This window comes from Ictalurus furcatus, chromosome 9, assembly GCF_023375685.1.
Source record: "Ictalurus furcatus strain D&B chromosome 9, Billie_1.0, whole genome shotgun sequence".
NCBI classification, from domain to species: Eukaryota; Metazoa; Chordata; class Actinopteri; order Siluriformes; family Ictaluridae; genus Ictalurus; species Ictalurus furcatus.
In genome coordinates, this window is record NC_071263.1 from 21,727,696 (window position 1) to 21,746,020 (window position 18,325).

The 18,325-nt window shown below is 39.1% G+C and overlaps 1 protein-coding gene across 2 annotated transcripts in view; it reads right to left on the minus strand.

Annotated features, from left to right (window-relative positions):
* Positions 1-18,325, minus strand: part of LOC128612386 (ornithine decarboxylase-like) — a 22,405-nt gene continuing 4,080 nt past the window's right edge. The window contains exons 2-9 of one of the 2 annotated variants that reach the window (XM_053632514.1): positions 4,611-4,729; positions 4,308-4,481; positions 4,029-4,201; positions 2,210-2,432; positions 1,130-1,213; positions 753-1,034; positions 416-630; positions 1-308 (exon numbers count right to left, since the gene is read on the minus strand). In XM_053632514.1, the coding sequence (XP_053488489.1) occupies positions 227-308; positions 416-630; positions 753-1,034; positions 1,130-1,213; positions 2,210-2,432; positions 4,029-4,201; positions 4,308-4,481; positions 4,611-4,703 (1,326 nt within the window). In that variant the 5' untranslated portion in view covers positions 4,704-4,729 and the 3' untranslated portion in view covers positions 1-226. Of the gene's footprint in view, positions 309-415; positions 631-752; positions 1,035-1,129; positions 1,214-2,209; positions 2,433-4,028; positions 4,202-4,303; positions 4,482-4,610; positions 4,730-18,325 lie in introns of those variants that run through there. The other variant, XM_053632515.1, reaches the window with a different exon arrangement.

Consider the following 18,325-nt stretch of genomic DNA (forward strand, 5'->3'; position numbering starts at 1 on the left):
TAGGACAAGATTTTAAACCCGGAAGATGAAAACAGTGGAAAAAATGTTAAAAATGAAATGTTTTCTCCTACAATTAAAATTTACGGATGCTAAGAGTATCTTTTATGATTTGCAATAAGAACACCTCTGTTAAAATCTCAGAAAATGTAGTTTAGTGTTTCACGACGCTTTAAAGCACCTGGACTAAGCAGGACTAAGCAGGAAGCTCCAGGGTGCTTCCACATTTTCAGTTGCTTGGCATGTTTCCAGGGCTCTGCTTCTCCACCAGAGCTGGCATTTCCTGGGCGTGGATCTGTTGCATACATTGCCTAATACATGATAAACAAGAATTCATCACTTTATCAGACTTCACAGATGGATTCAGCAGGAATAAGTTCAGTGTAACTAGAAGCACCAGAGGAAAATTTGAACTTACCAAGCTGATCTGGACATGACGTAATGGATGTCTGGTTTTTGGAAGCCGTTAAAGGTGGACGAGACAGCCACAGTGTAAGCACCCATGTTTTCAAACAGCAGCCAGTCTCCAACCTGCCGGTCAGGCAGGGTACACAGCTCCACAATGCGGTCCAGGCCATTACAGGTATGACCCCAAATACTACAGGGGTACATGCGCTCATCAGGCTTGGGTTTCTACAGAGCAAAACCAAATAGTAAAATGTAATAATCTGTGCAATGATATGTAAATATATTGGCACAGGACATATTAATAAGGCTTAATAGAGCTAACCAAACATACAAGTTTATCTCCATACCTTGTGCACAATGGGTGTTGGATATTCATAACCAAAAACTGTGTCTTGAAAAGATCCAAAGATGCTATCGTTGACATAGTACATTAGAGTTCTGTCACTGGTCCCATCATCTTCATTTGTATCAGAGCCAGACTGCTCCTTCATGTTGACTTTTTTAGCAATAATATTGACAGCTAGCGTATATGCAGAAGCTGCATAGAATTGGCCAGGCTCAGCAATTATCCTCACACCACAGTCTACAGGAAAGTGCTTATCCAGTGCAAGGTTGATCACAGCAGTAATCTAAGTGAATCAGAATGACATTTTTGGCATCAAGTTAAAATTTCTCATTGAAATCTTAACCCATCTTAAGAAATAAATGTAAGTAGTAAGCTAACCTCTTCAAACTTCAGCTTGAAATCATCAGAGCCAGGGAAGCCACCGCCTATATCCAACAGGGTCATATTGTAGCCCAACTCAGCCTGAGGGAAGATGTAATTTTCAATTTACTAAATGGGTCTAGGGATGTCACGAGAACCGATACTTCGGTACCAAGTCTGAAGATCTGCAAAGTCCCAAAAATCATATTTTCCCTTCAAAGTGATTTATTCTGTGTAACAGGGAACACTGCTCTAGACCTGCCCAAAATGCATTGTTCGAAGTCCAGATATTACTTCTGTAATTTCTCTACGTCACGGTGCGCACAATCAGCATAATCCCGCCCAAAGTCAGGCGCAAAGAAAGGAGGTGAGGCTTCAGTGAATTCAAGCGCCATATCGTGGAGACGTTGTGTGTTTCGTTGTGAAAGCAAAAATCTCTTTGTTTAGCCTTCCGAAAATGGCCGAAATCAGTGGTTGCTGTTTATTTATAACACTGTTCCTAAGCAGTACAACCCAAACGTTTACTTGTGCACAGTGCATTTTACAGAGGAAAGCTTCCTGAACCCAGGCTGGTACAACGTATGTATAAAAAATAGCCGATGCCGAAACTCCCGCTTCAGTGCTGCTCATGTCCGGTGTAAAAGCACTCATTCATTAACATGCACGGCGAAAAAAAACGCTCTGTTCTGCTACAGCGTGCGGTGTGAAACAGGCTATTGCTTTAGAAACCTTGGAGGTTAAGGCTAACGCTAAGGGGCATTACTTTTCCAACACATGCAAGGCTTTTGGCCAATCTCAACGCAGCAGGTCAGCTGGCCAATCAGAGCACTGTGGGCTTTTTGGAAGGAGGGGCTTCGGTGAAATCAGAGCATTTCAGGCAGCCTGGGAATAGAGGTACTTCAATAATTTACAGTATATGACACAAAATGCATTTTTTGAACATTAAAGTATGTTAACATATTCCAATAAAATAAAGCAATAAACGTAATTAACATTTAAAAATGTTTAAAAATCATGATCTGAGTCCTTTAACGCAACAGTGATGAAGGGGCACTTTACATCATCAGACAAACAAATTCACAGCATGTGACCACTCACCCCCATGTCAAACATGTATCGTGCATCTGCAATGGCTTGGATGTATGTTGCTGGGTCAGTGCAGCTGCTGCCGACATGAAAGCTGACGAAATGAGAAATGATGGCCAGGCCCAGCTCCTTTGCCCGCTCCAGAAGCAGCCTGCTGCTTTTCAGCGTGGCTCCAAACTTCACACTCATTCTGCACATTGCCTTAGAGTCATCTGTAGCTATACGCAGCACTAGTCTGCATAGATATACAGTGAATGTAAAAAGTTTACAAACCCCTTTAAAATGGCAGGTTTTGTGATGTAAAAAAAATAAAAATAAAACCAAGATAAATCATGTCAAAGTTTTGTATCTTTTTATTGGGAAATTTTAACCTATTAATTAAAGTGGAAAAACAATCATCATTTTAGGAATTATTATTATTATTATTATTATTATTATTATTATTACAATAAACAGTTTGCATACATGTGCACACCCCTAAACTAATACTATCTAGTTGAAGCACATTTAAATCTTATCACAGCATTTAATCTTGTTTGGCACATCTTGAATTAGCAATATTTTGCCATTCTTCCTTGCAAAAGCATTCCAACTCTGTCAAATTGTTGCAAGTATTTCAATGCTGCTTCTGGCCTCTTGGTAGATTCCCTGATCAGTTTCTTCTTCTTATCAATTTTAGAGGGACGTCCTATTCTTAGAGGTGTCACTGTTGTGCCATATTTTCTCCACATGTTGATTTTATTGTCTTCCAACAGTGTTCCATGATATATCCAATGATTAGAAAATTTTTGTAACCCTCTCCTCATTGATATTTTTCAACAAAGAGATCACGTACCTGCTTTGCAAGTTCTTTGTGTTCCATGACTTTCCAATTAGATGTTACCAAAAAGATGTCAGGAAAATCCTATAGGAACAGCTGTACTTTATTTGCGGGGGTAATCAGTCACTTTAATTGATGGCAGGTGTGTCCTAATATTAGTATTTAAAATGACTTTGAAAGTGATTGGTTGATTCTGAACACTGCCACATTCTCAGTTAAAAAAGGGATGGCACACAAACTGGGCATTGGAAGTTTTTTGGCAACCCCCCCAAGAAAAAAACCAAACAAAAAACACTTCCTGATGCTTGTGACTTGATATTTATATGTTGCAATTTCACAATAAAAGTGAATTTTTTTCATTACATCACAAAAACCACTAATTTGTCAGAGGCCTAAAATCGACATTTGGGTGGAAACCACCGTCCTTCTTCGGAACATGTCGAATAGCATCTATGGCTGATGCATCGGGGCGAGTCGTGCTCCAGAAATAAAGCAGCCTGTTGCAGCCTTATTTCTGCGTTATAATGCAGAAAACACCAGCCTCCGGACTGCACAGAGAGGCACAGAGTATTACCGATGCAAACAATATAAACTCACCAAAATGCTGCTAAAATACTCCAAATCTGGTGAAGTGGAATAGATGCGCGCTGACACAGCTTGTGAGGATGATATCTCACTGCACTTGACAACGTGAATATATCTCAACCAGGTAAGAAAGTGAAAGAGGCAGAGTGCTGAGCTACTGTGGCTTATAACCCCCAGGGCTCAGTATACATCACTACGTGACTTTGTTGGTATATTCTCTTGACCTATATGGCTGGCGCTGCGATAATCCAATAGTTTTACACTGCCTCTGGCGGTCAGTAGGAATGAAACAGAACTGGCATTTTAACAGGGGTGTGTAGACTTTTTATATCCACTGTACAAATCATGGTTAGATGGACTTTAATATTCTTCCATTTTTGTCATGTCAACACATAACTGTAACTTCAAATACAGAAAGCTACTCACTTGGCATTGTCATGGCTACAAGCAACCTTCATTAGTTCCACTTCACTATCAAAGGTCAACATTTGCACCCCATGTGCAGAAGCATACTTGATCTGCGACGCTTGCTTGCAGGGGTTGGCGTAAATGATCCTACTGGGCTCCACTCCCAGAGACTGCACAAGCTGGATCTCGGTCTAAAGGGAGACACAGATAAGTACAACTTCTACTACTGCTACACCTACTGGAACACTGTGTAATTCTGTTCAAAGCAATGTATTTTCAGACAAGTAATTCACAAGCCTGGCTTGTGCAGTCAAAGCCTGCTCCCGGTGTTGCCAGTGTCTGTACAATAGCCCCGCTATCATTGCATTCCACAGCATAGAAAGGCTTGACACGAGGCAAGGCATGCACCCATCTAAGGTGCTTCTTAAAGATATCCCCCAGGTCTGCCACATAGAAAGCATCCTTGTCAATCTAAAGGGAAAACAAAGACATCATCAAAAACAAAAGATTGACAGTAGCATGCTATACACATTACCACTAAACTAAAATAAATAAATATCACTAAAGAAAAATAAAAAGTGATTGGGGGGGAGGACTCACTGATGAGGTGATCTTCTGCTCAACAATGTCCTTTGCACAGAACCCTTCCTCTAGGAGGGTAATTTCAAAGTTGCCGAATGAACTCATGGTCATAAATTAGGTTCCAGTTGCAGACAAAACTGTAGAAAGTGAAGTATCATTATTCTTCTGTTCATGACAAGCAGGCTATCTCTGCCATATTGAACGATGGCTGCACTCTGATCATTTTGCATAGTCTGTTCTGATGATAACCATGGCATTGCTCTTTATAAAATGGGTAATTTTCCCAGTTTATCATTTGAAGTCAACAATTGATCTCTTACTGAATAGTTACTACAAATTAAATTCAATTCAAAAAGTGAGTGATTTGATAGACTTCAGAGAAAATATCAGTTAAAATATAACTGCAAGCGGAAGATTTCCAGGGTTTATGCACCCTTCACAAATATCAACCCCGGTGGCCAGTTTTTGGCAAGTTACACAACAATAAAGAGACTATAGATCAGGGGTGTCCAATCTTATCTGGAAGGGGCCGGTGTGGGTGCAGGTTCATTCCAAACAAGCAGGAGCCACTCCTGAGTCTAGTGAAAGCCAAAATCAAATTAAACAGGTGGAATAAGGTGTGGCTCCTGCTTGGTTGGAATGAAAACCTGCACCCACACCGGCCCTTTCCAGATAAGATTGGACACCCCAGCTATAGATGAACATACTTATCAGGGTTTATGATGATGGCTAAATAATAATCGTGAAATGCCTGCTGAAAACCGATTGGCTGACAACAGCAATGTTTTTGAAGTAACAGAGTCCTCATTCAAAATACACTTGCAGATTAGCAGAATGATGCAGTACGCTAAATTTCAGCTTGATTGGACGTACACAATTAATTTAGTTAATTTACTGTTTGTGTTTCATGATTAGCCGCTCGAAGCACTTCATGATGATAGGTGTGGGCCAGGCCAGTAGTCATTCAGGCAGGACACAGATGATTTCTTCGACACAGGGATGATTGTGGTCGTCTTGAAGCAACTGCTTGGCTCAGGGAAATGTTGAAGATGTCTTTTTAAGGATATCTGCAAGCAGGTCAGCACATTCCCCGAGCACCCGGCCAGGCATGTTGTCAGGAACTGCAGCTTTCCGTGGGTTGACTCTGTTGTTCTGTGCTTCGAACCGTGGGTAATAATCCTTCAGGGCATCTGGGAGCGAGGTATCATCATCATCACAGACAAGTGGTGTAGCTTTGTAGTCTGTGATGGCCTGAATGCCTTGCCACATACATCTTGTGTCTTTGGTGTTTATGAAATGACTGGATTCTTTCTGCGTAGTTGCGCTTTGCTTCTCTGATAACCCAGGACAGATTGGCCCTTGCTGTGTGGAGGGCTGCTTTGTCATCAGACCTGAAGGCAGAGCCTCAGGTTTTCAACAGTGAGCACACATCAGCAGTCATCCATGGTTTCTGCTTTGCACGTGTGGTAGCAGTGATTTCAGATTTGTGTCGTTAAAATCTCCAGTGACAATATAAAATCTGTTGGGGTGTGCTGTCTGTAAGTTACTGATAACCCCGAGAGTTCACTTAGCGCTTCCTTAGCATTAGCGCCGGGTGGAATGTACACCCCTACAATGAGCATGATGGTAAACTGTCTGGGCAGATAATATGGTCAGCATTTCACACTCATAAACTCCACCAGCAACGAACAGTAGCTTGAAACCATAACAGCTCGCTTTCTGCACTTCCACTGCCTTGCATACCATTTCCGGCGCCCTCTCTTCCGGCCAACGGATCAGGCAATACCGTAGTCACAGGGCCTGGTTCACGTAGTAGCCCAAGGTTGCATAGCTCATCTCACAGTCCATCGTTTATTCCTCCTTAGCTTTCTCCAATGTTCAGCAGAATTTGGCAGTGGCAGAAATGTACACCAGTGCTTCCAATGTACATTGGTGTAGGCTACACATAACATGCACCATATTAGTAAACCTGAAGCGGCCGCTGCATGCTACCGCACCACCATCTTTAACACGAGCCTGGACTAGTAGCTGTGTGGCTTGATCAGTGAGATAGGGTCTGATTCTCTTGATGTTATACAGAATGAACCTACAGGACCGTGCAGTTTCTGACATGTGGTCTGTAAAGGTGAAGTGGCCATTGAAAGGTTTCTGGCTATCCTGGTTGGTTATCCTGTCGTTGAGCCTAGCTGTACGGTGAGGTTGTGGTTGATTGAGGGGCACCCAAGGATGACCAGAAGCAAAGTTAAGCTTAAGGTGGCATTCTTTCATCCATTTGAGATGTCAGACAGGAAGGTTGAGATGGATGGATCTTCAGGTGGGAAGGACAAATAACGCCAAGTATCATCAGCATAGCAGTGATATGAGAAGCCACATAACTCAATCACAGGCCTCATAGATATAGTATAAATAGAAAAGTTCAGTGGACCCAGAACTGACCCCTGGGGAACCCCAGTTGTGAGTTGCTGAGATTCAGATCCAGTTGAGAGTTGTATGCAAGAGGAGCCTCTATATGGGCGTCTATGGTGGAGAATTGGTTCCTGCTTGATGTAAACTTGTTGGAAAAGAAAGTGACGAAGTCATCTGCAGTCATGGACGTAGTGGAATGGGAAGGAGGGGGACAGAGAAGAGAGGAAATGGTTGTGAAGAGAGTACGGGTGTTAGGAGGGCTGCCAATCTTCTCTTGGTAGTAAGCGGCTTTCACAGATGCAAAGTCCTCACCTTTCGGTGAAAATTCACCTTTTTGAGATCAAAATAGGTCACCTACGACATTCATGTAGATCTGATGAGAAAGTGTTTGGGGGAGTTGGTCAGCCTGATCGTGTTATTTTTTTCCCCACACAGCAGAGCTGAATGTAAACTGTGATCTAACAAGGGTAAATAAAGAACTGTTTGTTTCAATAAGTTCAGTGTTTTCTTTACACTTTACTTTAAAATCTATGTCTATAAAGGGTAGTATTTTATGTATTTGAGGTCTGAGATGTGGGAACGGTGAAGAGAGTGCGAGGGCGAACAGTTTGCAGTTTAGCTTAGCATTGCCGTCTGATCAGCCAATGTTGTCTTAAATAGTCTGTGCATAGCACTTAATCTTTTATAACATGAGATTTTGGCCAAATGTATTCAACCTTGATTTTGGTAAAATGTTGCAACAATATGTTAAAACAATGTGTAGATAAAAGATAGAAAACAATAAAAGACAATAAAAGTAAAGAAAACGCGTCTCGTGCGTGACCATGACAACAGCACAAGTTCTCCTTGGACTACTCACTGCAGCTCAAAGGAAATGTCTTTTTTTTTTATTTTTTTTTTTTTAATTCCATGTGGAGCATGCCCCAGACCCCTCTAGTTGTCGCAGGATTTCTCTATCCACATGATGTTTTCACCTTTTTTTTTTCTTTACCTGTTTGTATCCCTGGGCTTTAGCTATAGTGATACTGTGGTTAAAAGAGAAGAGAAGAGTTTGGTAATTGGTTAGGTCAGTTGGATAGTTTGAGTTATACCATTTGCTTTGAGGGGAGAGAAATAGAAAACTGGATAAAGAAATAGTCCGAGGTGTGGAGAGGGGTAATAATATTTTGTGGCACAGTTTACAGTTGCGTTTTACGGCATTCGGCGGACACCCTTTTCCAGAATGACTTACATTTCTCATTTATACAACTGAGCAGTTGAGGGTTAAGGGCCTTGCTCAAGGGCCCAGCAGTGACAGGTTGGCAGTGCTGGGATTTGAACTCACAAACTTCCGATCAGTAGTTCAACATTTTAACTACTGAGTAACCAACGCATTTACATGTGAGGATAAGGTTGAGCGGTTTGCCTGCCTTGTGAGCAGTGTTCAGATTATTACTTAATTATTAATTACTTTACTTTCACATTCCTTTCAAAAACCTGTCAAACCTACAAAAATACACTACAAAGTGAAACTCATAGTTCTTTCAGTAATTTTAGTACATGTAAATGTATGACCATGATCAGAAAAAGTTGGATCCATCCATCTTCTACCACTTACTCCTTCCTCAGGGTTGCAGGGGAACCTGGAGCCAATCCCAGGGAGCATCGGGCACAAGGCGGGGACACCCTGGACAGGGTGTCAATCCATCGCAGGGCACAATCACACACACACTCACACACTACAGACACTTTAGACACGCCAATAAGCATACCATGCATGTCTTTGGACTGGGAAACTGGAAACCGGAGTACCCGGAGGAAACCCCCGCAGCACGGGGAGAACATGCAAACGCCGCACACACAGGGCCCTGACGGGTGTGAGGCGAACGTGCTAACCACTAAGCCACCGTGCGCCCAGAAAAAGTTGGATTTATCATAAAACTTGCCTCAGATGTTGTCACTGTTAGTAGGACTACCAGACCGATAAAATATAAAACTTTTCTAACTAGGCTAGTTTGGTGTCACTAGCAAAAGGGAGGCACAACTAAGGCACAACTAAGGCACAACATTGTATGGGTCTATAGCTACTACAATGCCATGCAAAATACATTATCTTTCCTTATTCTCTGCTCATATCATGTTCACATAAACTGGAACTCATATAGACGTTTACATACCTTGTTTTCCTGCTCAGCATCAGAGGATGTTTCTGTTTGTTTCAACCCCTTTACTGGTTTTAAAAAAAAATCGGCATATATCCATTTTTTCCTCACACTGACAGTGTGAGCTAGCATTTGGCAGAATTGAGAAACTGTCAGCCAATAAGAGATGAGTGTTTCAACGTATTTTCCTGTAAACCCTGATTGATCTCGCCTCTGTTTACTGAAGATATAAAATTACAGGCTGTACTTACATTTCTGTACTGACGTTCAATTACATAATGACAAACCAATCCAAAATATGGGGTTAGAATTGTTTCATAATTCTAAATAAATAGATTATGATACAAAAATTTAACAAATTCACAAATGCATTGAATGAGATCCACAAATATTAGTAGTTGCACAAAAATAAATTAAATTGACAAATACATAAAACGAGATTTGCTAATTTATTTATTTATTTATTTATTTTTTACAAATGTTTGTCACAAACACAACTCTGCCCTGCATTCGTTTGTGGATCATGTCCTGTGCGTTTGTGGATTGATGCACGCACTCTGCCCACCGTCTACTCAAATCAATTGGCTAACCGCCACATTGCACTGACTAATCGTAGCACGTTCTTGCTCCAACCAATCACGTTTTGTTTTACAATCAAGATGGGAACAGAGTCATATTGGGAAAGAAAGTGATTGAAATAAGTGTCTGGAAAGGCTTACAAAGCCATTTCTAAGGCTCTGGGACTCCAGCGAATCTCACTGAGAGCCATTATCACCAAATGGTGAATTTGGAACAGCAGTGAATCTTCCCAGAATTGGCCTACCAAAATTCTTCTAAGACCACATAGAAGACTCATCCAGGTTGTTACAGATGAACCAAGACTATAACTAAGAAACTGCAGGAAAGGTCAGTGTGACTGAGCCAAAGGAATACTCTTTAGAAGGGTTCTGAACACAACCACATCATCAATTATAAAAGGGTATGCATACTTATTCAACCTGCTTATTGTAAGTTTTTATTTCTCCCCTAAAATGTTTCAGATTTTTTTTTTCATTTTATGGGTTATAATTTCAGCTCATTGGTCAATCTTTATTGATGATGTAACTTACAATAATATATACCATATTGATGGTAGCAGCAGAATAAATTCAGAAGTCTACAGAAACATTATGTCTGCCACTTTACAGAAAAGGGCTTCCAATTTAATTGGGAGGAACTTTCCATCCTACAGCAAGACAATGACCTAAAACATGATGCCAAAACAACAAAGGACTTCATCGGGGGAAAAAAGTGGAAGGTTTTAGTCAAGTAAATCACCAGATCTTAACCCAACTGAGCATGCATTTCAATTCTAAAGAGGAGAGTTCAAAACAATCAACAACTGAAAGAAGCTGCAATACAAGCCTGGAAAAACAGTTTAATGACATCAGCGGGTGGCCAGCCTGATGCAGTTATTGCAAGCAAGGGATATGCAATTTAATATTAAGTGTTAATCCTAAATTTAAATTAAATATCTGTTTCTATAGTTTTGCTCACCTGAAAATTGGATGGTCTGCAACCAAAGGTGCCATGTTCTAAGTTGTTTAACACATCTAGATGTAAATATCAAGAAAAGAGAGCTGAAATTCTGATCTATCGTCTCGTATTCATCATTGATCTCAAACCCAAATGTCTTCAGTATAAAGCCATAGGCAATACCATCATCAGTCTGTGATAGTTAGGGGGCTAATAGGATGATGGAATTTCAACCTCACAAACATATAACAGGAGTGTATAGGCTTTATATCCACTGTATATCAGAATTCCAGAGGGTCAGAGGTTAACATATACCATGTTGACTGTCTCTTTAAACAGTTTGGAAGAGTCCAGAAATTGATGTAATGGTGTGTAGAAGCTTCCTATTGGACAACTGTCATAATTAGGAGTTAATTGGCTCCTCTGGCTGTAAAAGGGCCTACCTTTTAGACATTTGATACCGTGATACCATGGGAAAATCCAAGCAATTCAGCCAAGACTTCCACACACACACACAAAAAAAAACAACTTAGGAGTTTGTTTCCTCCTAAGGAGCCAAAAATTTTTAAAATAAATAAATAAATAAACTTGGTTACAACTGGGTCTTTCAACAAAACAGTGATCAGCTGATAATGAAGTATACATCCAAGCTTGTAACAAAATGGCTTAAAGACAAGACATTGAGAAAGTACTGTGGCCATAACAAAGCCCTGACCTAAATCCCATAGATAAATTTGAGGACTGAACTGAAAAACAATATGTGAATTACACTAGTTGTATAAAGAACAGTGGGCAAAATAGCAAAGCATTGTAAGAAGCTTGTGGAAGGCTACCCCAAGCATTTAATTCAGGTTCAATAAAAAGGCAATACCACCAAATACTAACAAGGCATATGTAATCATTTGGCCCACCAATAATCTGATATAATGAATAAAAGCGCAAATGAATAGGTATTTTGAGTATTATTTTGAATTGACACCTCTTAATAGTAGATACCCTAATTGATTTAAAACAGGAAAAACCGATTTGAATTGTATGGAGTTGTGAAAAATGAGTTTGAATGTGTTTAACTTAGGTGTATGTAAACTTTTGGCCTCAACTCTATTTAGTAGTTTGTGTCCAATATCTGTAACAATTCCAAGCTTAGAAATGAGCAGTTGACTGTTAACTGCCCTGATCACGAACTCTGTAGTGTTGGGATTTTAACTCTCAAACTAACAAACTTGCAGAGAATTGCACCTGAGCTTCTACTGCCACATTTTACAAATGAAAAGTTACAAGGTTTGAGATAAACGTGCGTTGTGTTGTTGTGTACCACAACAGTGTTTAATTCTCATGTCTGATTATTCAGAAGGTGTTAATTGTCTATAACAGCAGCTGACAGTAATGCCAGCTGTAATTCAAATGACAGGTTTATATTAATGCTCTTAACGTTTTACTGATATTAATTAATGATTTATTCATATTGATTTTTTATATATATATGTTAATTAATGTCAACAGCTTACACAAGCACTTGTATGGTGAACGATGGATAAAACCTTATTTAACAAAACAAAATGTGGTGTAAAAGGGATTTTAAAAAATGATAGGGGAAGTGCTGTTATTGATAAATAATCCCTGACGAATTGGTGTGATATATGATGTGAAAAAGCAGAGAGTTGTTACTATCCTTATTTGGATTATTTTCCCAAAGTGATTTATTCCTTACAAAGTGTATGTTATATAGGATAGTGCCCTTCCGTGTGGCTGTCTAAATATACAATAAGAAAGATCTGCCCCTACTGCCGTTTAGCCTAATAACTTCATAATTTACATGGACTGATGTAAAGATATTCAGGAAACGTATTTCACAGACTCCTCCAGTGTCCATTCTAAATCTGGAAATGTGTTTAACAGCAAAGCTCCTCTTTAAACAGTGATTTTGTTTATTTCAACATGAATATGTTTCCAAAACTTTTGCAATTAACAGTTTATGAAATGTAAAAGAAAGCATACCACTGCTGTGGTAAATACCTGTAATTAAAATAAATAAAAATAGCCATCAAGGACAATACTCAAATAAGAGTAACTAGATCATATGGTGAAAAACTACTTCAGTAATTACTTTACAAAATACTTTTCTGATGTTTACAATTATCAATGAATAATCTGTAAAGTTTCTATTCAGTTCTTATGTTAACTAACCAAGTGAGCTATGCTGAAGTGAACACCACCTCAATAATCAACAGTATGTAAAGAATGGTAATGTTAGCTGACTAGCTAACTAATGAAAAAAATGCTCTTGGTTCAGGAGCTACAGTAAAACTAATATTGGCACCCTTGGTAAATATGAGCAAAGAAGGCTGTGGAAAATTGTCTTTATTGTTCAACCTTTTGATCTTTTGTTAAAAAAATTCACAAAAATACTCTGCTCTCATGGATATCAAACAATTACAAACAAAACACAGGTTTATATATATAAAAAAATCTTTGTATAGCCATTGTATAGCGGAAACAATAGAATTTGCATTACTGTTCCAATATGTTTGGATGGGACTAAATGTTCAACCCTCTGGGGTTCAGCGGTGTTTTGGGCCCTGGAGAAGTTTTGACATGCCTTGTAATTTGTGTTTTTTTCAGTTGCTTATAAACATTAACGGCTAAAGTCTGATTACACTGTTTTCAGCACAAACGGGGTACAATAATATGTGAGCAACATGTATGTACATGTTTGTATTTTTGAGAAAATAATGTTTATGCATGGTTTTTGAAAAACTCATTTTAAGTCACTGAAATAAGGCCATATAACACATACTAAACATTTGTTCACATGACTTTTGAGAACTGGATCTGTAGCCTAGAGTTTTTGCTACAAAATGATTCATACATGCATGACTCATTCATACAAAACAATATAGTCATTTAACTTTTGTAAGACACTTTGAGTGTCAGAAAGGCTGTATGCAAGGTGGTGTGAATTCTCATGAATATTGATGTCATTCACACCTGAGGAGACAAAGACCCCTCACCTGGGCCTATCATTGAGTAATGTGAATGTACGAACTAGAAGAATGAATGTGAGGAAACTTAATGATTGAATAAATTGTTTGTAGCTAATTTACAAAATCAAGTTAAAAGAAGTAATCTGGCTATACATTTTCTTTACATAAAGACTTTACTTAAAAACTTTAGACCTTCACTACCGTTCAGCACATGCATAACTGGTAGGCAATCAGCATGCTGATGACAACAAAAACTAAACTATATTATATTAACATTACCAATCACTAATTCTAAAATTGTGCATGTGTAACAACAACAAAACAATTTTTGTAAAGCCACACAGGCACATATACATATTGTATTATCACTAAGTATCTAAACAAAATTGAACTAACATCTGTAAAATAGTGGGTGAATGTGTACTTACTCTTTCTGATTTTCGATTGTGCTGCTGCGTTCGATCGTGCGAATGAATCTGATGATGATAACGTGATGCTTTTTAAGGGATTGCTGCAGACGTTTACCATTTTGCATAGATCGCCTCAGTACGTTAATGTTAATTAGCTGAGCCACCAGAATCTGTGCAGCTCTTTTAGTTTCCTACAGATTATATTGCAGTGTAAATGGTTTTATTTAAAAGTAGACATTTCATGTCTGTGAGAAGTATTCGCTCAGTTCATTTTTGTGACGTGTTTCAGAAAGATTCTCGCAGAGAACGAGACAACTGAAGGCGCAACCTGTTTATTTTCGTTTTACAAAAGCACAAGGTTTTGTTGTTATTGTGAGTGTGCACAAATAAAAGTCGTTTCTAATGATGTCTTACACTTATCTGTATGACTGAATATTTTAAGTTGTTTCCACTGTCATGAGGAAAAAATCCAGAGGGTTAAAAGGGTACACCTGTGTTCATTTTAAATCTGCCTGTGTCCGGCACTGAAGGGGTTCCAGAGCTCACTGACTGAAATCGGATAACCTGCACAGACCTCAACAATGTCATCAGCATATTCACAGATCCGGCATACCTTCTGGAGGCACTGTAGTTTGATATGTACATTACACATTATGTTGATCATTACCTATAGGCTGTAGCAGAATTTAGATAATTTAGTTTGTTTAAAGACAAACTATGTGAGGTCCTGTCTATATACTGCTCAGGACTGGCAGAACCCGTATGGCCAATCTGCTAAAGGGCTGGGACTCTGTGACTTCAAGGAGCGCTGCCGCTGCTCCAAAAGTTTTTGTTTGTCTCTAGACTCTGACATTATATTCTCCTCTCTAGGGTTTCTTTGGCCACAGGCCCAAAGAAGGACCCTGGCACAATTGCTAAAATTCATAGGGTTGCCTAGCATCCCTTAGGAAGTTTCAATTAAACCAACCATAATTGGTGTTGACTCAGCATCACTATGGCAGCAAGCTGCCACCCAGTGTCTTGGCCCAAGTGCCGTACCACATGACTGCAAACATGCCTGTGCATCCTATACCTATATCCTATATCTCAAACATGTTTGTCACAGTGGAATATGCACTAGTTTTACTTGTCCAGTGAAACCACCAAAGAGGAGATACAAGCATTGAAGACTGACCTGATGGCCCATCTGACTTGTTCATCATCCACCATGCTGATGACCGCTTTATTAATTAATGACCGCTTTAACACTCTTAATGTAATTGTTACACTGTGGAAAAGCAAATTCCAAAGTTACCTGAACAAACTTTTTTTTGCCACTGAACGTCGTTCCTCTGTGTTCAGGCCCCATGGGCCACATTGCCATTCTGATATCAGCTATGTTTCTAATCTTTTTTTTTCTTGGCTTGCAACCTGGTAGACATTAATTACAATTCACGCTCAGACGTTGCCAAAGATGCCTGCAGTGTTTGGTTATTTGTCCAACGATTCCTGCGTGGTCGAGGAGTCGATCATAGATTTCTTTAGGACTCTGCTGATCGCTGTGAATTTACAACACACGTACTTTTAGATGAGCCAGATCTGATACTAAGCCCTCCATCTGTTTTGAGAGAGACGCTGATTTGTTGAAGCCTTTTGCTCTGGGCTTCATCCCTTATCAGTAGCCTTGCTGAGCGGTGCTGCCCTGATAATGTCTGTCTGGACACTGGAGTCTAGATATTCTAAGTGAGCTTGCTGAGTCAGCATTGTCATTCTGTGCATGGAATGTTTGAACCAACAGAGATGGGGATGAGATCTCTGAGATAATCTGTGCCAAGACATTGAACACACAGCTGATGCTTGTCCCTAGACTATAGAGGGCTCAGACATTGCTCACATGTGTTGAATATTTTACTTTTTAAATTGTAACAGTAAATCAAGTAAATTGATTTAATTGTACTATGATTTAATCGTAGAAAAAAAATTCAGTTAAGGATAACACAGTTGGTAACATTTCTGTCTCACAGCTTCAGGGTCCCCAAGGTTTGATCCTGAGCTCAGGATATGTCTGTGTGGAATTTTGTGTATTCTCCCGGTGTTCACATGGGTTTCCTCTGGATTCCCTGGTTTCCTTCTACCCCCATAAAACATGCAAGTAGGTGCACTGGCTATGCTAGATTGTCCCTAGGAATGATTTTAAGTGTGTAAGTGTGTGTACATGGTGCCCTGCAATGGACAGGCATCCCATTTGGGGTGAGGGTGTCGCACATATCCATCATGTCAGTCTTCCACTGTGTTTGTTTTCAGATAGAAATTTCTCACAAATCTTATCTCATGTACCTGTATGATCTGCTAAAGAAATTATAACTGAATGGGGATGAGATTAGTCATTGCTGTCTGGGACAAATTGGGTCGCTTTTGTGTTCACACTACAAATGTCATGTGCTCATACGCATCCCAGACAAACTCCGAAGGTGGTTTGAACCATCGGATCACAATGCGTTTCCAAGGTGCATTGAACACTGTTCACACCTCCACATAGGTCTGTTCACGACTGGATCACAGAGGACGCATGTTAATACCAGGTGTGAATAGGGCCTGAGTTACGGCAGAGACTCAACTCGGCTAGTTAGCATTCTACTGGTTATCGATGACTAACTCAATGGCAGTGACCGTGGTATTAGAATGAAAGTTGAAACTTTGGAAGCTGATCTTTTTGCGTAGATGACTAGGTGAGAGAGATGGGCAGACTAAAGCACTGCAGCATGACACTCGTTAGGTAGATGAATTCCCACTGGTACAGTATTGTGGGTAATGTAGGCAACCTTTAAACAAAGTGAAAATAGACCAAAATATTGATTACATTTTTTTTTGTTTAAAAAAGAATTTACTTAGAATAACGAAATAATTGAATACAAAGTAGTAATTTCAATATAAAGTAAATCTTGGACCTCACTGAAGATTATAATATAATTATTATTATTATAAAAACACGGGTTTTGCAGACACACATTAATTCTGGCCTTGGACGATCTAAAGTTCCATTTAGATTAGGATGCAGTGAAGAGTGGAATTGAAACTTAAGATGAGAAGCTTAAAGAGACACCATGAATTATTTTGATGGCATTCATATTTGTGTTGTGTGAATATTTCTATGATTGGTTTTGACATGCTCCACTTTTCGTTTGTATACTTCAAGGTCTAAAATTGAATTTCTTTGTTCACGTCCTCCACCCTATCGCATACGTAGGCTGTGCTTCAATGTGGCAAGTCTTCTATGCTAGATTCTGTTCCTCCCTGCCTCCACTACATTATTTAAATTCCAACACACCTCAGAGGAGTATACAGGTGTGCCATTAGCTGGTGTCATCTACCATTACACAGTCATGTTAGGACACGAGAAAGCAACTGCAATTAAACTAGGAACCAAGCAGAAAAACAACGTCAAGGACTATACTGAGCTCTTATGATGTACCAGGTTTACATGATCGAAAACTATTTTACATAGTTTTGTGAAATACTAGTTTTGGAATAGCATTCATCCTATGCACAAGTTTGTAAATTAAATGCAAAAAAAAAAAAATAAAAAAATGCAGCAGATGAAATGTGATGTACCAAAGTGGTGATATGAAATCAAGCATATAGACGTTACTGTATTCATGACTTCACATCTAACAGTGTTGATAATATTATGCAGTTTAAATGATGTATACAAATAAAATTATTTTCATTAACGTAAAGTTATCTGAGAAATGAGGCCAGCTACAGAGATCACAATGGATTCAACTACAAAGATGGAAGAAGTCAATAAATAAAATATGCTACCCATATTAATAACCTATTTGCAAGTTGTTTTTTCCATATAATTAGACAATATCAGTTCATAAAGATTCTCCAGTATTGCGTCTGGATACTTATTTGCTTTTTATTTTTGTTGCAAGAGATCTTTTTATGACTAAGTTTCTATGACTTAATGCGATCAACAGAAATTTGCCCAAAGTAGATATTTTTAGTTGACATGTAATCTTAAGAGTTCATGTGCAACTCATTAGGAAACAAGGGTTGTGTGACTGCATTAGGAAAACACTGACCACATTTGGGGTCACAAACCGCAGCCCTGAGCCTGGGATAGCTTTATAGACTTATAAAATCTTTAGTGTACAACAAAAAGTTTCTGTGAAATTATTAAGCAGCTGGTAGTTTTTCAGATCTCATTCAGGAGTTTTAAATTTTTTTTATTATTATTATTTATTTTTTTTAGGATTGCTACCTGTTGGAAGGATTGACAATTTAAGCTGTGT